Here is a 25,049-nt window from a genome sequence, read left to right as displayed (position 1 = left end):
GCGGAGGCGGATCAGTGGAGCCGCAGACGGAGGTCGAAAGTGTCGTGCGGCGGCGAGTTGTTCTCGCGATGGGCATTACGCGCCGAGCAGGCGTGCCGCTTGTGAGTGACGGTGCGGTAGGATGGTGTTTTGCGTGTTAACAGTTTTTGCTTTGTGAGCGTCATGTTTTTATGTAAAGGGGGCGGGGTGTGGTACGTACGGTTCTCCAGTAAAAGTCTTGTTGGTTTTGCTTTTTCGGACATATCTGGTCCTATATAATGTTCAAATGCAAAAGTATCAACCCGAATTATGTGTATGCACATTTACCACGATACTGTGAAATTGCATCGTTGTATGCCAAATACTTTCCGAGATATTCACCAAAAACCTCATTTTCTGCCGTTTGGGGTATTCTGGCCGCAATCTTCCTGGGATCGCCTATGACATCAGTAGTGCCATCTAACGAGAGGAACGCGGAAACACAGAAACATGAATGAATCGAGCGCGTAGTAAACGGTGTATGAAAGGGTGACTCGGCAGAGGCTATCCGGGTGGCCGGCGCGCGGCGCGCCCTTAGGCATCGGCCGACCCTTCGGACGGCGTGGGGTCAGAGGTCGCGCTCGGGAAGTCTCGGCTCTGGGTTTTAGCGCTGTGCAGTCAGGAAGGGAGGATAGGATAGCGCTAGCCCGACTGACTAGTATCTCGGCTGATTCGTGTGGGATGGAAGGGAGCACAGAACGGGATGGTGGCTAGTGGTGGATGATGGGATGGTGGTTAGGTTAGTGCGTACTGCGTAGAACGTAGCTGAACATGCATTTTTTCATAGCAAACAACATACAGCATAATGCGCGGGATTATGCCAGAACTCATACAAAAAGGAAATAATATTTCGGCCGAGGGAGTGGATGAGTGCCGTGACAAAGCATGACGATGCTGCCAAAATCGGGATGCTTTTTTGCCCCCAGTTTTTTTCCCCTTAACATGCAGCGCTTGATCCGAACTTAGAGGTCCCCGACTGACCTTAGACCTTAAAATCGCACCCATCCGGTGCGCCACTTTTTCTTCAGGGGCGCTCTTCTTGGTTGTATCTGTTCTTACCAATAACTAAAGCAAATCGAATGTTTAATAAAAAAGGCATACCTCAAACACAGTTTTATTCACATCCGCTCGTGCGCATATTTGTTTTGACCTATACCTTCTCGCATCATAATATATCACTTCAGTGCTTAACCCTCGCCCGTAAACGGTGTTTTGCCACCTTCGCCCATGCAGGGGGGGGGGGGGTTGGTGCGACCCCCCCTGGCGTTTGAAAACGGAGCGTCGTAGAGCTTAGCGGAAAAGACCAACGGATTGCTCTCAACGAGATCTCGCGATTGGTGGTATATTTTTTGGTCCTAGGTCAACATTTGACCTACTTATGACCGGTCAAAGGTCAAATTTTCGGAAAAATCTAACTTTTTCAGATTTCCGCGCCGATTGCGGCAAAATGGTAAGAGATATCGACTTTAAACCTTCACTATCGTGATCCTTGATCAATTCTCTATCGTTTGGTGTGTATTTCGATGTCATAACTCTAAAAATGAGGCGTTGGGAGCATCGGAAGTCTGCAAGGTCATTTGTGCATTGGGTCACGTCAGGCGTGTGACGTCACTGACCTGACCCTGACCCAAAATGAACTACAAGAAACAACCGGCGATGCCTGAAATGGATAGCAAATTCGAATTCAGGGCATCAAAATACCCCGAAAGGGCATACAAGTGCAAGAAGTCATTACAGGTCAACCGAGGTCACTGACCTGACCTTGACCTTTAGTAACCTTGAAAAGGTCAACGGACATTGTGCCAATGTCAAATCAGCCGGTTATGATTCTTCTAAAACAATCCATCAGTGTGTCAGGTCAGTCGGCATTTATACCAATGTGAAGCAATCTCCAATTTAGCGTAAATCTGGCCGGAGGTTGTTCCCTTTATGACGTCATAACTCCGTGACCTGACATGACCTTGACAAAAAAAATACCAAAAGTTGCGCAAAGGATGCCCCATAGGGTACTGAAAATTTGAGCAGGCTATCTGAAACGGTTCGGCGTGTAGCTAAGAAAAACCTCAGGGGGGGAGGGGTTGCACCAACCCCCCCCCTACATGGGCGAGGGTTAACCCTCAATGGAATTTTGGGGTTTCTGCATATATCCCGGCCGAGGGGAGGGGGCGATTATGACCCCTCTCCGTCTTTTTGCCCCTAATTGAGCTAGCGCCTTGCGGATAAAACTGAGCGCGTGCGTCGTATGAGATGCAGCAACTGGTACCCGAGTTGAATGTCTCAGGTCAACCGGTAAACTCTGAGGTCAGTATAAGTGCTCCAAGTCGCGGGATCGGTTTTTGGTAAACAACTTCACCATAAGTGGTTACTGAGCCAAGATAATGGCACCATTGAGTTTTGCATGCTCAAGCGCGTCGAATAGCGTTTTGTTTTTGTTGAGGTCAATTTAAGGTGTTCACCTCACGTCATGTCAGGGCAGAGCCACTCAGGCCACGAGGCTGGCTCAAGGAGGTCATATCGCTTCTTTGATTCGGTAGGTCCTCACAAGTCCATTGGTGGCTTCCCGACTCGCTAGCTCAATTTGATCGGGACTTTTTGGTGAAAACTCCTGTAACCTTACTGACGTCATAAATGAAGTCGCCTAACTTTAAGAATGGAAAAGTGGATGCTGGGGCTTCCAAAGATTGTATAAAATCGCGAATTAGTGCGCTTGAGACAGCTTTAGATGGCTCCCGGCGCCAAAATAACAGTTTTCATATTTCCCAATTGATTAATAATCATGAGGTTGCGTGACCGACCTGACTTCAGGTGACTCTTAAGAAAAATACGAGATAGCTACATACAAGTTGTGAGGCCTCTGGGAGATAGTACTAGATCATATAAGCTTCATTCCCCGTTGAAAAGTCCCCTGGCACGAAGGGTGCTGCGAGGTCGCGACATTTTGGGACCTTACAGAGGTTCACTTTTGACGTCATTGGTCAACGGCCTGACCTTAACCTTCGCACTTGTAGGAGGGTGTCGAACAGACCTCCTACCCTCAGTTTTTCGCAAATAACTCGCGCAAAAAGCGGCTGATTGCGACGAAACTTTCAGTACCCTCGAGTTAATCAATATAACGCCTACCCTATAATTTGTATGACCCTGACTCAAAAGATCTTTGACTTGTGACCTGTTTTCCGAGACCATGTTTGGCCGGAATCGCGTTTTGGCGTATTTCGAGTAGAGCGCGTTTTATTGTCTTTTTAGCTTTAAGCGATCAAACATGTGAAAGGATGTTGATCCCATGGATTCTAGTGGGTGTCAAGGTCACGTGAAGGTCAGTCGGGTCACTGACCTTTGATGACCTTTGTTCACTCTTTCGAGTTCTACATGTTTCTAGGGTAGAATTTGGAGTTGATTTCGCATTTAGAAACCGTTTGAGCATTTAATAAGAAGTTTTGGTTCCCTCGTAACATGTGACCTGACCTGACCTGACCCGACCTGGCCTAAATGCACGAAAACATCATCTGTGATCAAAACTAACTTGAAATTCGTGGTCAGCACCCCGCAAAACCCTATAACAGCTTCACTTTACGAAGCTCTAACAGGTCCCGATTCCCCGACTTTTGAGTTATATTGACCTGTCAACCAATGACCTATGACCTTAAAATTGGGTATCATCGGCCTCCTCTCGTCACGGGAAACACGCTCTTTTCCCGCGAAGCTCTAGCTCGATCAGGGGCTGAACGGCAAAGGGGTCCAACGGACCCTCCCCCCCTTTACGATAGACGCTGGCAAAACACCAATACACTGTAAACTCATTTCAACAAACGTTTGTTACTTTTACAAGGAAAATTATTTAGCGCAAATCCCCGCACCCTTTGCCATGTCATCGAACGACCCTATTGTTTGTCATGGTAGTTGTTCTTACAACCCACTCACATGTAGTTCGTTAGACCAGCTACCAAAGTTTGCTTTGTCATTGTTGTGTGAACGACTGTGTTCCTAGTTATAATCATGCGGCTACTAGGTAAAGACCTGCGCATGTTTGCATTTAACAGGGCTGAGCCGTGTACTTGTTAAGTCAAATCAATGCAAATCTTAGTTAGCATAGTAATGTCTACGTGCAGCAAACCTGTACTTGTAAGCAATCTACTAGTCTCAGGCTTGTAACGTTTTACAAAGACCTCCCTTGTATTCGTCAGTTTTCTCCACAAATCGCAGGTCGCCGCTCTGCAGTCTCATTATTACAGCAAAACAGCATTACTGAAAGTAGGTCATGTATTTAAAATGGTACATACACATTACACACACAATAGTGATGACACTGATGACCCAAGGGGCAAGGGCAATAACGCATGCGAAAAGGCAATGAGCGGTCATCACTTACGAGTACACTGTAGAATCACACGTTTACATGCATTAGGTTTGAGTTGATAGTCAACTTGGGTTCCCTGCCTCGCAATAACTGGTTTGGGGACTCGCAACATCGAGGAATGCCTTGATTCGGAAACATGTTATTTCTAAGTCTGCGGAACACGAATTTTAAGGGGCAAACCCATTCGAATCTAAGGGGCATTCAAATTCATTAGCCCCTTGGAATTCAGGCGCTTTTTCATTTTTAGACTTCTTGAGTTTCTGCAGTTTGCTGTCTTCAGTGTAGCGATCCTCGCTTGCAGGCTGGAGCTTTCGCTCCTGATGAAAGCCTGAAAGAAAGCATCGCTATACTACCTATAGCATATGCAGAACAATATGGCCTGGAGCAGAACACATTGTGCTTACTTCCATACATCACGCACTTATTCAGCAAATTTCTCTGATTCAATCTGCATTGCTTTCGGTTGAAAAACATACATTTCATTAAAAAATGACAAAAACGACCGAACACTGTCATCACCTACCATTTTCACGGAAGTGCGCAGGAGGCCACATCACTGCACGGCGGTTGGTGCGCAACTGAAACTTTCAAATTGAAACGGCCGGAAACGTTTTTGGCGCCACCTATATTACAAGTAACAGCTTTGTGTATGTTACTACTAACACGTCTAACTAGCGTAGCTAAGTCCGTGTTGCAAAGGTGTAGCTGATACCTTCGACAAGGACATAGATTACATAAGTATGTATCAGTATTGTTGCATTGGTGTAGCTGGTTCTTTCGACAAGGATATAAATTACAAATCATAAGCAAATCTATGTTCCATATTACGAATAAGACCCTGGTAGTTTTCACAATAGCCTCCTTAATTCTCGTCAATTTTATGAATGGTCGACTAGGTGCTGGGGCTGATACTTATATTTGCCCTGTTGATTCAACCAACTATGACAAGATATTCGTCGTTCAACATAACCTTTATTAGTATTTTTGAAAAACGCTCGTCGTTGTACGACAACCCCTTGTCAAAATGAGTTTACAGTGTATGGGCGCGAGGGTGAAAATACAGCTGCTGTCATAAAAATTCACCTTGAATCAAAGGTCAGGCTTGCCAAATTTCAGCTCTCCCAGCTATGAACAAAAATAAACATGTGGAGGCGGCACCCGCCTCCCCCCCCCTCTCCTCTCGGCCACTGCCAGCGAGGTTTTAGGCGTATCATACACGTTACAAAGCATCATATCAAGATAACACACCCCAGCAGCCATATGCACTGAACAAAAACTTATTACCCTTGCTAGTCTATCGGCACCATAGCACATGGTCGAGACTGTCGTCAGCCACGGACGCGCACTCGACCAACCCTCTGAGCCCGTTGACTGCGGGTGGCCTTGACATGTCAAGCCTGATCGGCGGCCGGCCGCTGTCGTGCGGTCGTTACACGCGAGGGGAGGGAGACACAAAGCTCTACGTTATAGCTGACCTCTGACCTTTCCCTGCGCCCTGGTCACTGACCCCGCTCCATGTCGCTGGGCGGTGGCATGGCGGTGGAAACCGGTTCTAGCCTCTACACATGCCACCATTCTAACCCTCCCCTCCCCACGCTACTACGCGGCGTGAAGTACGCTCGTGCGTAACTGGGCGGAGCAAGGGGTCACGCGATACAGGGGCGGAACTGGTTGCCCTCCCGCTCGCCGAGCGACCAACGACTAATACCCTGGAGAACCGTACGTATCATGAGCCGTCCCCCCTCCGGCCGGGGCTGGGATCGCCCATGCCTGGGTCGGAGCAGAGGCCGTAAATGCACATGCGTGCGCCGGCACGGCGGACGGAGAGCGTGGAGAGCCGGCACGGGAAAGTCCCGCGCCGGGTGTGACCGATATCGGGCGTTATGTGAAGCGCCGCATCACCAGAACAGATGTTCTCGGCCGGACTGTGGTCGGGAGTCGCCGGCCGATCAGTGCGAGAGTACGGACAGAAAGAATGACGTCTTCTGCCACTCTTCAGATTCATCATGCATAAAGCTGGCGACTCCAATGAATTGCTGATTACCATACCCGAGCCTCAATTTGACAGAAATAGCCATTTAAAAGTTAGGTAATAAGGTACTAATTGGTACTCAGTATGTACCTATAGTTTTACCGGTTTTACCATAGCCTTGGTTTTACCTATAGCCTTGGTTTTGCCCAACACCGCTCAACGAGACGCACAGAGCCACCTATTTTATCCAATCACTGATAACTGTTTTTAGCGACAGGTGGCAGCAGGCAGTTTAACACTGCAACATGTTTTCTGAAAGAAGCAAATCTTTTGTGGTAGTTTGCTCAGAAGCATATTATGTCAAGAAAAAAGCAATAAAATTTATGTACACTTTTATATATGCTAACAATACAGTGGACTTGTTTCAAGCAAGCTCATTAATTGATGCAATATTAAATAAAGTGTTAGAAAGGCGCCAAAGATTGTTTACGTACAATGCGGGCGGCATTAATGGCGCAGATCGTGTGCAAGGTGGGGAGCTTGTGGGAGCGCCGTGGTCGATCGGGATTGCGTGGATTGTTTCCTCTTTAAATCACCCCAGCCAGGGTATATACCCCAGCAGTGGTAAGGCATGGAGTGGATAGGAGAAACCCGGCGGGGGCGACTTGTGCACGAAGGTTATTTCTACAACATAGACAAAGTAGCAAATGGAAACACTTACGTGAGGTGCAGCGCCCGATTTCGCCTCAAATGTAAAGGCAGGGGCATTTGCTCAGACGGGGGCGGCTTCCAACTCACGGCATCACACAATCACGCGCCAAATGCTGAATCAATTGAGCGCACGGCAGCAAGAGCCAGCCTGAAGGAGAGGGCGCAGGAGACGACGGAAGCCCCTGCGCGGATCAGGATGGCCGTCGAAGGAAACATGAGCCGGGCTGCACGCACCGGCATGCCTGCTGCCCCACAAGTCAACAGGTAAGCCTTCTTATCCAGCTCGTAAATGTAGCAAAATGGTGCACTCGTATATTATATCTATTTAGCAGATGCTGTCCTATTTTTTTTTTGCAGATTCTTTCCCCTGTCCCCCCCCCCATCTATGTTCTCTTATATCTCAGCAGGTTCATGGCAAGCTTATATCAATATTGATGGCCCCTGCTTCTGTCCTCTAAATTGGAATCAAACATACCTATCCATATGGTGTCTTGTAGTTTGGCCATTTACAAATTTGAATCCCTAGAAATGCTACTTAAAAATTATATTCGATATTCTTTTTGCACGGGGAAAGATGCCTATGCAGTATGCATGCTGGCCGAGCTATTATCAATTACTTGTAACCCTCGCCGGCACAGAGGATGCACAGTTGATACACCCGAAGTTTTTTTTTTCGCGAATCTCGCGCAAAAAGCGGTTGATCGCAATGAAACTCTCAGTACCGTCTTGTTGATTAATTTTACACCTACCCTGAAAATTTCATGACCCTGACCCAAATGACCTTTGACCTGTGGCCTACTTTCCGAGACCATGTTTGGCCAGAATCTCGATTCGGCGATGTCGGCTCGCACTAGCCGCGCGTTTGCAGTCTTTTCGTGGTTTCAAGCATTCAAACATGTGATTTGATGCTGCTCCCATGCATAAGGGCGGATGTCAACAGTCAAGGTCACATGAAGGTCAGGTCAGGTCATTGACCTTTGATGGCCTCGGTCCACTTTTTCGAGTTTTACATGTTTTTAGGCTAGTTTTTGGAGTTGAATTCGAATTTAGCAACCATTTGAACATTTAGGTACGAAGTAGTTTTGATGCCTTCGTAACATGTTATGAAGCTCTCGGGGGCGGTTGAGACGTGCTACGATTTACGAATATCCGGCAGGACCCCTAATGGTTGACCTGACCTGATCTGACCCGACCTGGCCTAAATGCATAAAGACTTCATCTGTTATCAAAACTAGCATGATATTCGTAATCAGCACCCCGAAAAAAACCCGTCGCAGCCACTCTACGACGTTTTAACAGGTCCCGATTTCCCCGACTTTTGGGCTATTGACCTGACCTAGAAGGTCAACCGATTACCTAGGACCTTAAAGTTGAGTATCATCGGTTTCCTCTTGTCACGGGCAAGACGTTTGTTATTTTCCGCTGAAGCTCTAGCTCGATCAGGGGGGTTGTACCCCCCCCCCCCCGCCCTTGTGCCGTCGAAGGACGCAAAATGGCCTGTGCCGGCGAGGGTTAAGTGTACTCCGAAAACGTACTATATTGAAAAGGAATTTTGCTAAAAGCTGTGTTCTGTTCACAGATATATACGGCGGTACAGACAGGCTGTCGGGCAGAACATCGGCCAGCCGAGGACGATCGAGGAGCTCGTGATCGCCAACGAAGACCGTCTGACGAAACCAAAACCCGATCAGCCACCAGAGCGTTTCCTCCTGTATGATAGTGCAGAGGATGACGGCTACCAAGGCAAGCGGATGCTGGTATTCAGCAGTGACTGGGGTCTAATGCAGCTCGCCAACGGACAGCATTGGTTCGCGGATGGCACATTTAAAGCGGCACCAGCTCTGTTCACTCAGCTATACACTCTGCACACGTGTGTGCTGGGACAGACATTCCCATGTGTCTATGCGCTACTCGTAGACAAGACCGAGAGAACGTACAGACAGCTACTGAGTGTCGTACGTGAAGCGATTCTGGAAAGGTTTCCCGATACCGATTTTGTCGGGTCTATTCTTATCGACCTGGAGATCGCCGCCAAAAACGCGGTAAGAGCTGTGTTTCCGGAGAAGGAACTGAAGCTCTGCTTCTTTCACATGTCGCAAGCCGTCTGGCGGAAGGTTCAGGAGCTGGGGCTTCAGGCTGCGTATGCAGCCGACGCCGACTTCGCGCTCAAGGTAACTATTTTGTCTACAACGCTGCAGGTATTTCGTCGAAAATTCGTATTTCAGTAACCTGTCACTTTGGTATCCTTCTATAAGTGTTTATTTAGTTATACTGTTAAACCCTATTCCCGGCGGGGTGGGGAGGGGGGGGGGCGAATCGTTCTATATATGTCTCTACCTTTCTTAGTTGAAGTGTTATAAGGGTTGCTATTTCCAAAACATTTTATTTTGTTTTACCTCTGGTGACCTCAATTTTGACCTGACCCAAAAATATTTTTTATTTGTAAAAGTTGTATGTAGATCTTTGAACGATATATCAAACGCCGTTTGTCGATAGTTGTCTCGATATTTTACAGACATCCAGGAAATGATCGCTGAAATCATGTCATCGTTTTCTTTTTCAGCTACGCTGCCTGCCGGCCATCGCGTTCCTGCAAGAGGCAGACATCCCGGACGGCTTTGGAGAGGTCGGTCGACAGCTGCCCGACGAGGCCGTTGAGCTGCTGCCCTACTTCGAGAGAACCTACATCGGCCACGACGTGGCAGGGCGGTAAGCGTAACAAATACAATGCACGAAAAAGGACGAAAACACGTTAATTTTGAACTTTTACCTGACCTGTGATCTCTAAACTTAAATTGTTTGTCTATCAGGTGCGTATTGTTGACAGATATCTGTTTGTCACCTTGCGCGTCTCACTGCGTCTTTTAGTTGGGAAGCTGTCAGCTGGGGCGTTAGACGCCCCCCCCCCCCTCAACCAGCAATACGTGGGTGGGACTGGGTAGATACACCAGCAGCCGCCAGCTGGCGCCAGTAGCGCCCTCACGCTGCCGAGCGGATTACGTGACAAAAGATCGTAAGACAGCAGATCGTATGGAAAAAGATCGTACGAAAATGATCGTAAGATAAAGATCGTATGTTGTAAAAGATCGTACTGTAAAAAGATCGTAAGCAAAAGATCGTAAAGCAATTGATCGTATGCAAAAGATCGTACGAAAATGATCGTAAGATAAAGATCGTATGTTGTAAAAGATCGTTGCGGTGGGGGGGGGGGGGAGGAACATGGGCTTAGTTGTATTCACTTCAAATAGGTACATGAAAACGGCAGCACATACATTCATTTATTCGGCACATATACAACGCGTTGCTTTTAGGTGTCATTGAGCCATCTAAGCTTACGACGGCCACTTACTAAGCGAACACAGAAATTGATAAGCTTTGTATGCGCATGAGTTGGGCTGCACCATGTGTCTGTGATTGTTTGTTTGTTTTGTTTTGTTGGGTTAGGCCCTTTCGGTCCAATGAGACCATTTCAGAGCCGGGAGGATGATAGGATATAGGGGGAGACATTGGTCTGGGCAGGCACCCTAGTGAGTCGCCGGGGCTGAGCCCGTCCAGAGGACAGGCCACCCAGCCCCAAGGCACTCACTGCACCCGGCTACGGGGTGTGCTCCCTCGGGAGCAGCGGTGCCGCTCCAAGGGAGCAGCCCGCATGAGATAAAGTTGCCTGTCCAGTCCAGCCCGGAGGAAGGTTGCGGCGTGGAGGAGAAGGATTTCAGTATCCTGAGTATAGAAGCACGGAACGGTGCCTGCCATGTGAATACCATATTTTAACTGTACGATCTTTATCTCATACGATCATTTGGCGTACGATCATTTTCCTTGACGATCTTTAGCGAATACGATCTTTTGTCCATACGAGCATTATGTCGTACGATCTTTATCCATTACGACTTTTTGGCATACGATCATTTTCCTTCACGATCTTTAGCGAATACGATCTTTTGTCCATACGATCGTTATGTCGCACGATCTTTATCCATTACGACTTTTTGGCACACGATCATTTTCCTTGACGATCTTTAGCGAATACGATCTTTTGTCCATACGAGCATTATGTCGTACGATCTTTATCCATTACGATATTTTACATACGATCAACTGCCTACGATCTTCTGCCATACGATCTTCTGCTTTACGATCTTTTGTCCGGTTACCGCCGAGCGTGAGGGCGCTATACGCTGCAGATGGAGAGCTGAAACTTGACATACCGTAAAGTGGGGCTATTTGAGACAGTGGGGCTATTTGAGACAGTATTTAAAATCGTTATAAAATGAAGAGCGTTTGATTTTTATGTGATATTTTTGCTCAGGAAGGTGTCGAATCGAGCAGTAAATCCCCTGAGCAAAAATTAAGCATGAATTTCAAACGGTTTTTATTTTATAGCAATTTTAAATACTGTCTCAAATAGTCCCACTGTCTTAAATAGCCCCACCTTACGGTACCTGACCTTTGACTCGAGCCGGACCTTCTGACATCAGCCGCATTTTCGGGTCAGGTCAGGTCACTGACCTATGACGTTATAAGTGAACCTCTGCACGGTCTTCCGATGTCGCAACTTCGCAACGCCCTCTCTGACAGAGGAGCTTTCACAGGGAGATGAAACTTACGGTACCTAGTATTCATTAACCCTCGCCCGTATAGGTGGGGGGGGGGGGTCGAACGAACCCCGCCCTCGGTTTTTCGCGAATAATTCGCGTAAAAAGCGGCCGATCGCAACAAAACTTTCAGTTCCCTCGCGTTAAGCAATTTTACACCTTCGCTGAAAATTTCATGACCTTGACTCTAATGACCTTTGACCTATGACCTACTTTTCGGGAACATGTTTCGCCGGAATCGTGATTCGGCTTAGGTCGGCTTGGCGTAGCCGCGCGTTTGCAGTCTTTTCGTGGTTTCAAGCGTTCAAACATGGGATATGATGTCGCCCCCATGCATTAGAGTGGATGTCAAGGTCACCTGAAAGCCAGGTCAGGTCATTGACCTTTGATGACCTCGGTTCACTTTTTCGAGTTTTACATGTTTTTGGGGTAGTTTTTTTAGCTGAATACGAATTTAGGAATCATTTGAACATTTACGAAGTAGTTTTGTTTCCTTCGTAACATGTTACGAAGCTGTCAGAGGCGGTTGACATGTACTACGAATACTCGGCGGGACCCCTACTGGTTGACCTGACCCGACCTGACCCGACCTGGTTTAAATGCATGAAGATATCATCTGTGATCTAAACTAACATGATATTCGTGATCAGCACCCCGAAAACCCCATGGCAGTCACACTTTACGACGTTCTAACAGGTCCCGATTTTCCCGACTTTTGGGTCATTGACCTGACCTGGAAGGTCAATCAATGACCTAGGTCCTTAAAATTGGGCATCATCGGCTTCTTCTCGTGACGGGCAGTACGCTCGTTTTTTTTCGCGAAGCTCTAGCTTGATCAGGGGCCAAACGACAAGGGGGTCCAACGGACCCCCCCCCCCCCCCTCCTCCCCCTTATAGGTACTCGTACGTTCGTGAGGCTGGCAAAACACCAATACGGGCGAAGATTAAGAGTCGCACAGTTTGTGTATCTCGGATTTTTCCTGAAGTTCATATGAGGTCAGGTCATTTTCATGACCTCACCATTTTAAGTCGATGGGAAAAATGAAAACTGTTATTTTGGCGCCGGAAACGAAGCTCAAACTATCTCAACCACACGGAATCGTGATTTCATGCAATCCATGCAAGCTTCGATGCTTCACTTTTGCATTGTTGGCCTTGCGTGACGTCGTAAATGATGTCACTAGAGTCCCTAAGAGTTTTCCGTCAATAACTCCTGATCAAATTGAGCTAGCGAGTCGGAAAAACCACCAATGGACTCGGGAAAACCTGCCGAATCGAATGCTATGCGACATGAAATCTTTCGACCAAGTTCGTCACCTGGGGGTTCTGACCTGACCGTGACCAGAGGTCAACACCTAAAGTTGATCTCACCCAAGCAAAAAGTATGCGCTTCGACGTGCCTGAGCAAGGCGAACACGATGCTGTAAAAATCGCGACTCTGCAATTATTTTTTTGCGACGTTATTTGCTAAAAAATCTGTACCTTAGACCAATTGACCTGACCTCAGAGGTCACCGGTTGATCTGAGCCCTTGAAATCGGGTACCAATCGCTGCGTTTCGTAACGGCGTACACGCTCGTTTTTCCGCGATGCTCTAGCTTCATTAGGGGCGAAACGGCGATGGGATCGTACCCCCCCCCCCCCCGGCCGGCGCGTATGTAGAAAAACAATAGGTTCGGCGAGGGTTAAAACGCTCTCTCCCTCCCCTAGGGTACAGGTAAAATTGTTTGATCTTAGAAGACGTCATCTGTTGTATGAGTTCAAACTGGCTATGTTCCGCTTCGTACCCCGTAACCGCTCCGTAACTTGAATATTATTGTTTTCTCAGATGGATACCACCGCTCTTCGAGCCGCGCGAGTGGTGCCAGTATGATCGTACGCTGGCCGGGCTGGCCCGAACTACAAACGCCCTGGAAGGCTGGCATCATGGCTTCCAGAGTCGACTGGCCTGCAACCATCCAAGCACGGCCACCCTGCTCCGAACCCTGCGGGATGAGGAGGACACGGGACGCGCAGAGCTGGACAAGCTTATCCGTGGCCTGGAGCCGGGGCGGCGACGCCAGTGGGTAGTGCTGGCAGCAAGGGTGCAGCGTACAGTGGAGCGCCGACAAGACGGCGAGCTCAGTGTTGCGGAGCTGGTGCGAGGGATCGCGCACAACTTCGCGTTCTAAAGTGGCTCATGCACCGTCTTCGCCACGTCATCCACGTCTTCCTTCTGCCCCCCCCCCCCCCCCCCCCAGGCAGCCGTCCCCGCCCCGTCCCCTGGCGGTGTAGGTTAGGGACGTGTTTCGGAGGGCTGACAGCCTAACCGATATATGTGTAGCGCGGTGGGAGAGCTTAGAGGAGCAAATACATGCGAGTGCGTGCAGTTTGCTTGACGAACGGTTGTTTGATAGTGTAATATCTGAAAATAGCTAGATTGATTAGTCTGTTTGACGAAGATGATTGTAGATTGAAGATTGGAAGTAACTAGATTAAAGTGATGGATACTTTGACTGTATAGTTCATGTGATTGATGAAGCGAAACTGCCAAAGACAATACATTGCATATGGAAACCGCTGTAATTATGGAGCGAGTGAAGCCAGCGAAGTGTTATGTACATAAATGATGTTTCGACAAATTGATATTTCGGCACATTGCCATCACCGTAAATTGGCATTTCCACCTATTGACGTGTCAGCTGATTGATATTTCGGCAAATTAACATTTCGACTAATTGACATTTCGTCAAACTGGCATTTCGACAAATTGACATTTCGGCTAATTGGCAGTTCGGCAAATTGACATTTCGACTAATGGACTTTTCGGCAATTTGACATTTCGGCTAATTAGCATTTCGACGAATTGACATTTCGACAAATTGACATTTCGACTTATTGACTTTTCGGCAATTTGACATTTCGGCTAATTAGCATTTCGGCGAATTGACATTTCGACTAATTGACTTTTCGGCAAATTGACATTTCGATCAATTGACATTTCGGCAAATTAACATTTCGGCAAATTGACGTTTCGACTTTTTGCACGTCGGCAAAAAGGCATGTCGGCAAATTGCATTTCGACTTTTAGCCCTTTCGCCTTTTTGACACGTCGGCAAAAAGACACGTCGGCAAAATGCATTCGGCAAATTGACATTCGGCGAATAGGCATTCGGCAAAACGCAGTTCGGCAAATTGTCCTGTAACCAAATACGGCTCCTCACTGTTACGAACCGAACCACTTCGTTGGAAGCCCTGATTGTGAATCCTTTGTTCCGTTTCTGAGTATAAAGCGGCTGTTTGTTTTCCGGTGCATAGTTAGACGACGTGTTTGCGAATGGTTCCGGCATTGCGAGCGAGGTGTTTCAGTCCAATCAAAAAATAGATCTCAGAGGAACCGAGATTCTACGAAAGACTCAAGTTAATTTGTGGTAGAGTTCCAGTTTTCACAGGCACAAATAAAAACGTCAGCCACGTGTCATGCAGGAGAAAATACATTAATGGTTCTGAGATCGCTTCCTGGATAATAACTTCATAGAGCCGGAAGCAGTCACGCTTTTTTAGATAATATTTTAAGATGCCCACACAATCACGAACAAAAGGAACAAAGGTAGTTTCAACTTTCAAACTTGCTGTGCACTTCAAGGTTTGATAATCTGTGATCTTTAACAGCTTATTTTGTTGAAAAATTTCCCCCTCTGTATGGTTCTTGAAATTCACTCTCCACTCTGATTTATTCTGATTGTCGTACGATCCTCGATGTTAGCTTGTGAAGACATTGTGACGCTGTGACATTGTGATGCCGTGTGTCGTGGCACTGCGACCTCACCGTGACCCATTGATTGTTACTGGTACTGACGGCAATTAATAACTCCGGCGGTTCAAGGCAGCAGGGGTGATGGGACACGCGCTGACCCGACTGGATCGCATCCATCGCTCGTCACTCGTTCTATGTTCCGAATACATCACACGTGAAAGGGCGGCGAAGTGCACGTGTATCCTGCTTCCTGACTCGCCAAGCACAGGTCTTTTAATAAATCCTTTGTTAAAAAAGAATAGATAGTGGCTTCGCCTATAAAGGATAGATAGACCTCGGAAACAAAAAGCATGTGAAGCTGAAGGGATGTCCCATCTGGCCAAGCTCCCCTGTGTGGCCTGCTACCTCTCTGCAGGTCAGTCGCCGTCAGCGAGATCAAAACACCGGTCTGCCGTTGGCACAGCACAGGCTTTCGTTGGCCGGCGAGGCGCGGTGGTCATGCTGGATCATGTGAGCTGGAACAACGACTAATGAACTAGCCACGTGCCGGTGGGGTCGTGGGGTTTGCTGAAGTCACTGAGGGCTGAGGCCAACTTGCCGGCCTGTGTAAACGTGTTGCCATTGAGCGATGGACTCAGCTGCTGGGAATGGGGAATGATGTTATGCTCCGTAGCTTGAGTTTGTTCAAGTCTTCTGGTTCGGTTGCTATCCTGTGAGCTGTTTTTCATGTAGGTAGCTTTCTCAGTAGCATAGCGCCCACTCTCCAGCCCAGCACATTTTGCTAAAACGAACAAGCAATCAATTTTTCATCCGCCATTACACGACTGGTAAGCGATCCTTACGTAAGCCTAAAGAAAACAGTGTTCATTGCACGATCAGGCGTATCCGTATGGGGTCTTCCATTGTTGACACGATGTGTATTGTGAAGTGTAGCGTAACTGGGATAACCACTTTTCACTATACATTCATCTGGAAGATGAGACAAACCGTCACAATGTCTCTTTCATCACAAACAGAAATCACAATTTGTGAGTCACAATATTGATATCTTTCTGAGTTCGGACGTCATACACACAGAGCATGGGGGACTCACCTGTTGGTTGCTAACTCAGCCTGACATCGACATATTGTGAGGTGGAGCCCCGTGGGGAAATTTCAGGTGGAATGAATTGATGGCCTGAAGCGATGAAGGCGTAGGCGGGTTGAGGGGGACGTCGTAAATGTCGATGCGGGCCCGGTGCCAGCCAGCTGGGCTCCGAACCCATGTTATTACCGAGCGACTGACGTCAGTACCTTCAGCATTGTCTGTGAACACGATGGATGAGTGTGCCCTGTCTTTTACTGGTCAGAAACGTCCAACCAAGGTGGGCCGGTCGTCAGGAGGCATGGATCGGCGGTTGCCAGCATATATCGGTGCTTACCTATGCCTGGCTTATACGCTCTGTGTTCAACGGCTTCAATGTTATTGCTTCGGAGGGACAGACACGATCTATTTCTGGTCTTGTCTAGCAGCACTACTTTAAACGTGATGACGCTGTCAGTGCTGATAATAGCAAACAGATAAACTGGGGCATTCCCGATATTTATCGCTCCATACGAGTATAGTTCTCACGAAGCCGTCACGCAACCTATCCTTTGACATTGCTATGGCGCATATCCGGTAATCTGTGGGAGCCGCTCAGGTCTTCTTAACTGACATCTGAAGACTCGCCAAAGACGCCGTTTGGCTGTCAGGCAGTGCGGTGAACGGTCCCGCGTACCGCCCGCTCTCACAAGGTCAGCGGCACTCGGTGACCGGTGCGGCGGCGCGCGAACTGGGTGTGCCGCTGACGTGGCCGCCGAGCCGATGTCGGTATTTACACCGGCCCTGTGTGTTTACTGGCCTTTGTTGAGCATCTATGATGAGTGTAGAATGTGTCCGCATTGAAGGTCAGCCGGCATAGGGACAATGTGGGTATGATTGGTTTTCCTCTCGGTACTCGAGTTCTCAGTTTATTGGAGGAAGGTGGCGGATTCGCTTCGCCGAAATGACATTTTGAATCACACATTTTGAGTCGAGTATGCTTGTACGTTCCTCAATCATCAAAAGTGCCTGCTCCCTATTGCTTGATATTTTCTGATCATCGTTACAAGATATTTTGATGTTCTTCATGCGAAGTAAAACCGATCGGTGAATTTCTGAACAAAATATTGTGTTTTGTTTGCCCACGTCTAAGCCCGCAACCAATCATCCATGATCCAACCTACAGACCTTCTCATCCTTCTCAGCAATAAGGCGTTTGTCTGGCTGTGTGACAGCTGTTGTGACGTACTCCATAATTCCACGAAGCCGTTCTCCATTTTGGAGACTTCCTCTATCCTTCGTCATCAGTCTCGTGACAAAACATCCACAGACTTGGCACTTGCATCACCCCTTCTCCGCATCGGTACCATCTGATGTCACTGAAGTGTCCTACTTTGTCAAAATAGACGAGATGCGCGGCTCATGTCAACGTCCTGACGCCAGAGTGACGTTCTGTCATCATTTGTTCACCACCTCTGTACCTGAGGTTTGGTCGGCCTTGTCTTGGCGAGGAGCAATGGAACTTGGAACCTCGTCGGCCCCACCCAAGTGGCTCGCCATTTTGTTAGCAAATGGCAGTGCTTGCGCTCCCTGCACCAATAAAGCCACCAACTATGACAGCAAAACACTGACAAGAACACAAAAACTCCTTTAGTTGGAGACCATTGCTGACTGGCTGCACCTTGATGCTGGTTCTGGAAATAATAAACAATAAACTTCCTTTGTCAAGCTGTCATTATCAAGGTCCGTTTACCTATTTATGTCCTTCTGAACTTGGATATCGTTTTCCAAGAACGATTTGTAATCGATATACCTGCGGATAATTTAATTTTTCTTACATTTTTTGCTTTCTGTTCAAATATTTGTCGCCCCTTAAAATATTGTTTGCTTTAGACGATATTACTCAGGTCATTCTGGCACCGGATACCGACCAGACAAATCGCTGCAATGTCGTCGGGCGGCTAGAGCTCGGAGTTGCCCCCAATTGGCTGAACTGCTCCTGATGTCCTCGTCCTGCTGGGCGGTTATTGGCTGAATTGGCCGTGGAATGCTCACCTGGATGCCGCAGTGTGCTGGGGTTCACCAAAGGAACAACTGAACTTCTGATATTGAGAAAACTTTGACCCAGAAACTTCCGACGGAAGCTTGTGTGGGATGATAGGCACAGATTATTGGTTATGTAACTGAAGTATATAACATGGATACGTGGGTAATACGATGAGCCATAATGCAGCAGTGACCTGCGGAAATCGACCCAATATCGAACCACTGCGGCGTCTTCTCCTAGTATTCCTCCTTACTTTCTAGAGCTTTGCGGGTGGAGTCCCGTTGCCACTGGCACTCGCCTTGAGCAGTTGGAATCTCCTGCGATTGCTCCCTGTTAGCTATTGCGCTTCTGCGAACACACACACAAAAACCAGTGCACAGTGCAAACAGTGCACTATTTAATCACGCTAAGAAATGCACCCTATAGATAGTTTCTTACCTGTAGGCGCTCCGCCAGCAGGATGTCACGAAAAGATGAACCCATCAGTCTTGTATTTCGGGGAAAATAGCAAACTTAAACGGCTCAGTCGTTCCATGCAGCCACCTCATGCAGATTGCGACCAAATCTGGACAGCTGCCAGGCTTCAGCAAACCGTGCACCCCCGCCACCGAGTGCATGTGAACGCCTGACCCTGTCGAGGTCAGCCCACCTACACGCGGAGCCTGTTGCCACCCGCCTTATCGACTGCGCAGTAAGGTAGCGCCACGCAGTGGCCGTCCAAAGTCAACCTGGGATCATTGGGAGTAAACATTGGTCGGGATTTGTTTAGGAATGAAGAGCCGCAGTTCGTTTGGATCACCACCGTACCTCGTGGCCGATGCTAGTCGTTTGTCGGACCGGCGGCTGCGTATTTACAAATTGCAACCGAGCTCCGCCGTGGGATAAGGTGGGCAGGGGTTTTCGCACTACGGCTGCGGTTAAACTACCGTCTGTGGTAGAAACTTCAGGATGATGGCGCGTTTCATACGAAATCTGGCGCAATGTTTATTTGCTTCTGAAGTTGTGTTGTTATCCCGCGCCCCGCTGGGCTATTCAGCCATACGCGCCCTGCTGGGGGGGGGGCAGATTCTGCCCCCCCTGTCTAACTTCCGAACCGATGGTCGTAGAAAGACGGGGAAAACGGCAATCGAAAGCTCTCAACAAGGCGGATCTTAAGAGCCCAAATTTTTTTGCTTAAGTAGGTCAGAGGTCAGGTCAAGGTCAGGTCAAGGGTACAAAATGCAAGTTTCTACAGTATCGGCCTTGCACCGTAGTTGCCGAAGAATGGACTGAGACTGATTGCCCAAAACGTGTTCTTAGACTACCAAGACAATATTCGTTGCACACAATGTCATTCAAAGGTCAAGGTCAAGGTCAGGTCAGGTCAGGTCAGGTCACCAAAAACAAAATATAGAAAAGGGCATGTGCGACACATGTTTTATGGGTCATTTTACTCATGGAATTCAATAGGCACACTCAATAAGTGATATGGACCACCTCTGGGTGATTTTCAGGTCGAGGTCAGGTCAAGGTCAGGTCAAGTGAGGTCAAATTTTGAAGTTGGTTGTTAAGGCCTAAAAAGGTGTCTATCCGATGCAGTTTTTCACGGCGAATCGAATGGTGCTATTTTTGTTTCCGTACGAGGTCTAGAACTTCCAAAAAAATCATTTTTCAAAAAAATTGTGTGCCGTGACGTCATAAAATTTTGAATAACTCCCACATTTTTGAACCGATTCTTCCAAAAATTGGTATGTAGGTGCACATAGACCACTTCTTTGACATATATTCCGGTTTTTTCGATAAACTCAAAATTTTGGATTTTATAAATATTTTCCCAAAAAAGTCAGTTTTTTGGAAAAATTTTGGCCAAAATCCAAAATTTTCAAAAAACCGAGATAGCCATTTGATAGACAAAGTAGAATCACGTATAACCTTTTTTGTTACGTCTTGATTCCTTTAAAAATGAAGATGTTAGCGGCGTTTGAAATTTTGCCGTTTTTGAGGCGAAAATGGCGAACATGACGTCACTAAAACGTCAATTTCTCAAAAATTTTCCGACGGATTTCGCTAAAATTTTCAGGGAATGTGTCACATTGATGTATGATAAGATACTGAAAGTTTGACGTCGCTGGCGTAACGCGTTTAGAAGTTATTGGCGAAAAACGGGAGGGGGGGCAGATTCTGCCCCCCCCCCCCAGCGGGGCGCGGGTTATTGCTGTGAACTCTTGAAGTGTGGGAGTGTTTCAATAACAATTTGTGGATTATTTGGGTTTCTTGATATAAAAATCGAATGATATTATGAAAAATTGTGTGGAAACTGCAAATACTGATATAATCAATTGCTTAGTTTGGGAATTGATACACATTTTGTAGAGGTTTGTCTGGCAAATGGTGTAACAAACTTCAAGCCTATCATGATCTGAAGCTGTTGTAACAAATCAAAATTGCTTTGATGTTCCATAGTACCTTGTTGGAAAGACTGGAGCATGGTTCAAGATGATGTGTAAAAATTCAAGATTTGTGCAAAAGCTTATGACTGAACAGCGAAAACAGTTCTATATCAATATGATGGCTCAATCAAATGTGGAAATGGACGACAAATGTAGAGTTTCAACATTCAACATGTGAGAATAACTTCAGAACTTCATAGTTCTTGTAGCATTGCATTCTTCTTTTGTACAGTTCTAGGTTTTGTTAGGGTATTTCAATTTCAATGTGTCAGTTGAGATATAGGTGGATTGCGGACAAATTTTAGAATCATTGCATGGTAGATAGGTACTTGTTCGGTAAAAAGGTATGTGATGAATGCCACCAGAATTTTTTTATGATTAAATATATGTTCATTGTTGTACCTACAAAAATGCAAGCTTACTAGCACCTAGTTGTTGAATCAAATCGAAAGTATTTGCTATGAATGTACCTAAATATGTGCCTGCAAAGTATGTCAATAAATTTGTGTGATGGTGACCAGAGGGCTGTATGATCTGGGCATTTATGTTGCTTCTTACATTAGGTGTTAAGCATTGTAATTATGGATGAACTTTGTGCCAATATCTTCAATTCACATTTCACAGTGTATGTAGCATGTCTACAACCCTCACTGATCCTGCTAAGTGCTATAGCTATAGGCATTTGACTCCAGCAAGACCAAGGGCATGAACTTCACAGTTGCACAACCCCTTTCATGTACCACCAGTCACTTTTTTTCCTTAAGGTGCACATGACAGTGTACACAATAATGTGCAGAGGGCTTACACAAAAACAACATGATTAGTGTGCACTATGATGCACAGCATTGTACCCTGATTATTTGAATATTCTGATCACTCAACACTCAACAGTCAGGAGACCATTTTTGGATGTCACATTTATTATACATCACTTGTCAAACAAGAGCATGATGACACACATTTTGACAAGCAATCATGGTAATATTCCAATAAGTTGGACACCTCCCTGGGCGTCATTTTCTAGGGAGGTACCTCTGCAGGTGTTGTGGTAGGTTAGGTTGAATTGGGTTAAGTTAGGTGAAGTAAGGCGGTTAGGATCAGGTCAGACCGTGAGACCTGGTCAGGTTGATTTTAATCTTTCATTCTAATTTGACATAAATACCTATTACCTATGTTTTTGCTCCAGACTGAACTTCATTAGGTAATGAGCTCATTTTGTTTTGTTTTTTATCTGTCTTGTTTTGTGTTTTTGTCCCTTATGTTTTTTGCCCATAGGCAAGGGTGGAGCTTTTCCAGGGAAGGTGGTGCTGGTGGGGCAAAAAGCTGTCAAACCTGCAATGCTCGGTTGTTAAGTTAGATTATGTGCAACACTGAATCAATTCTTTTGATTACAGAACTAACATTTTGAATTACACAGACATTTCAAAGCTCCTCAATGCGAACAACAGTGATTTGCTATGTAACAAAGTTCTACAAATAAGCAAAAGTTGGAGGGGCAGAACGCTATTTTTTTCTCTGACAGCTTCGTAACATGTTACGAAGGCACTAAAACTACTTCAGTACAGGGTGTAACGAAATTATCCGGACATCTATTTTTTCGCCATATCTGTTTGCACAGTTTCCTAATCCTTTCTGATGTTAGAAGTGGGAATATTGGATGAATACGTGCCTCTGGTATCGGTTTTCAACTCAGCAGTGACCTGACCTTGTCATGTGACTGTTGCTCTGAGTAGGAGTCGATTCACTGACGGGTTCACATGGTAGTTTTCGTCCAAGGCAGTTGCGAAAAAGGGATACAATCTCTCCTTTCGTGGTAAATTTGCATGGCGGCATCCACGGCGTCATGAGCCAGAAGCTGGTCTGCCAGCAGCTGGACATCAGCAGCAGCCAATTGCACATCTGCCTGAGGTGTAATAAGCTGGGACTTCGGTGGCAGACTCAGCACGGTCGCGACCACAAAAGCCGCCCTCTGTCAAGTGGTGAGGAGAGTCATCAAGATAGCGGCAAGGAAACGGCACCAATCAATCCGCAAATTGACTCGAATTCTTACCAAGTCAGATAATAAGAGATCCCATATCATGGTTTACCGCTACCCGCCCTTTAACTTGGTTCTAGTGCCCTTCAAACTGAAAAAGACAACGAAACTGACGGGAAAACAACCAGTTCACCACCTTTCGCCTCACGCCAGATCGCGTCCACTGGTCCAAGAATGATAAGGGTGAGGTGGTCTGGTTGGTTGGGTAGCCGTTCGAGCTGTACCTATCAGGGTTGTGCTCGACTCAAAAAAATTTGCCGACTCGGCTCATCATTCGACTTCAGAATGCCCTGATTCAATTCTGACTCAAACAAGGAGCTGATTTTTTCCCTTGACTCGACTCATGACTCAAGCGGCTCAATGAAAATATGAGTTGACTCAAACTTGACTCAAATTTTTTGTTGAGTCAAATGTGTTGACTCAAAATTGACTCAGATAAAAAATTGTTGAGCGGGGGGGGGGGGTAAAAAAATCCGGCAGCAGGGCCAGGCCAAAGTTGTTAAGCGGGGGGAGAATGAAAACTTATACTATATATTGTTTCTAAAAAGTTGAGTCAGCTGACTCATGTTCCTAAATGTTCTTGACTCAACTCAATGTCAAAAGTTATTTTACTGACTCAACTCTGACTCAACTCAACACCTTAATATTTTTGTCCGACTCAGCTCTGACTCAACTCAACAGCTCAACATTTTATCCGACTCGACTCAAATCTGACTCATTTGAGTCAGAGTTGAGTCAAATTTGACTCAACTCATGAGTCAAGCACAACCCTGGTACCTATTATCTTTTGAACCGTCAAATCGGCCATGTATGGGCGGTCAGCCGCTCGAACTTGCTGGCCTTCGCCGCCGTCAAACATCCGGACAATATCCAGAACTGGAGCATGTTCAGCTGCCTAGCGATCCTCCAATAGGACATAGTGTCACATAATACCGCCATCAACGTCAAGTATTACCGGAGAAACATACGGCCAATGAATAGTCGGAGGCGCTCAACCAGACGGTATAGGAGGGCTCGGTTTCTGAACGCGCACTGATGCCTGATTCAAGCCACGCTGTCTTCATGCGGGGCGGCGCGCTACAGAACGGGAAGTGATGCCGATAGAACCTTCAATCATTCTGGGCTAACGCTTATGACTTGGAAAAAGTCGCGATCCCAATTCAATCGAAAACCTGTGGGCTCTTGTTCAGCAGGTGACATAAGAGACGCCCGCCACAAGCACAGCCCAACCGCAGGCGAAGGTTTAGACGGCGTTGGTCCGCATCAAAGCCAGTGTGCTGGAGAATCCATTGGCTGAAATGCTCCAAAGCATTCGCCACTGTGTTTTTATGAAAGGTGGCTACGCTACATGCTCAGTCAAAATAAAAAGTACCAGAATGTTTTGCTTTTAAACTACAGCGGGAAGAAAGATGTCCGGATGATTTTGTTACACAACCTGTAATGTTCAAATGGTTGCTAAATTCGAAATCAGCTCCAAAAATTAGCTTAGATACATGTTAAACTCGAAAAAGTGAACCGAGGTCATCAAAGGTCATTGAGCTGACCTGACCTTCATGTGACACCCACCCTAATGCATGGGACCAGCATCATATCACATGTTTCAACGCTTGAAACCACGTAAAGACTGCAAACGCGCGGCTAATGCGAGCCGACATACGCCGAATCGCGATTCGGGCCAAACATGGTCTCGAGAAATAGGTCACAGGTCAAAGGTCATTTGGGTCAGGGTCATGAAATTTTCAGGGTAGGAGTAAAATTGATAAAATCGGGGGTATTGAAAGTTTCGTCGCGATCGGACGGTTTTTACGCGAGTTACTCACGAAAAACCGATGGGGTCCGCTCAACGTCTCCCCCTATACGGGCGAGGGAAAGCGCAACCAAAAAGGCAAAAATATGCACATGCGATAACCTATTCTGCGAAAAAAGGTGCATCATTTTTTAACGTCGCCAACAAATTGTAATTACCCCAAGCTCAGGCAGATGTATGGTAGAAAATACCCCAACTGAAATACACTACGGCGGAAATAAAATACCCTACGGCGGAGCTCGGTTGTAATTTGTAAATACGCCCGGCGGCTAGGTATCGACCA

The 25,049-nt window shown here is 46.8% G+C and overlaps 2 protein-coding genes across 2 annotated transcripts in view; both read left to right on the top strand.

The window, feature by feature from the left end:
• LOC122388634 (TSC22 domain family protein 3-like) overlaps positions 1-25,049 on the top strand; it is a 105,137-nt gene that overhangs the window by 44,904 nt on the left and 35,184 nt on the right. The window lies entirely within an intron of this gene.
• LOC122388635 lies at positions 6,281-14,205 on the top strand. The gene is made up of 3 exons (XM_043379857.1): positions 6,281-9,226; positions 9,619-9,764; positions 13,478-14,205. The coding sequence occupies exons 1-3, from the start codon at positions 8,807-8,809 to the stop codon at positions 13,818-13,820; spliced, it is 909 nt and encodes a 302-aa protein (XP_043235792.1). The 5' UTR covers positions 6,281-8,806; the 3' UTR covers positions 13,821-14,205.

Source organism: Amphibalanus amphitrite, unplaced genomic scaffold (genome assembly GCF_019059575.1).
Source record: "Amphibalanus amphitrite isolate SeventyFive unplaced genomic scaffold, NRLGWU_Aamphi_draft 000329F_arrow, whole genome shotgun sequence".
Taxonomy (NCBI): Eukaryota; Metazoa; Arthropoda; class Thecostraca; order Balanomorpha; family Balanidae; genus Amphibalanus; species Amphibalanus amphitrite.
This window is presented reverse-complemented; position numbering and strand designations above follow the sequence as displayed.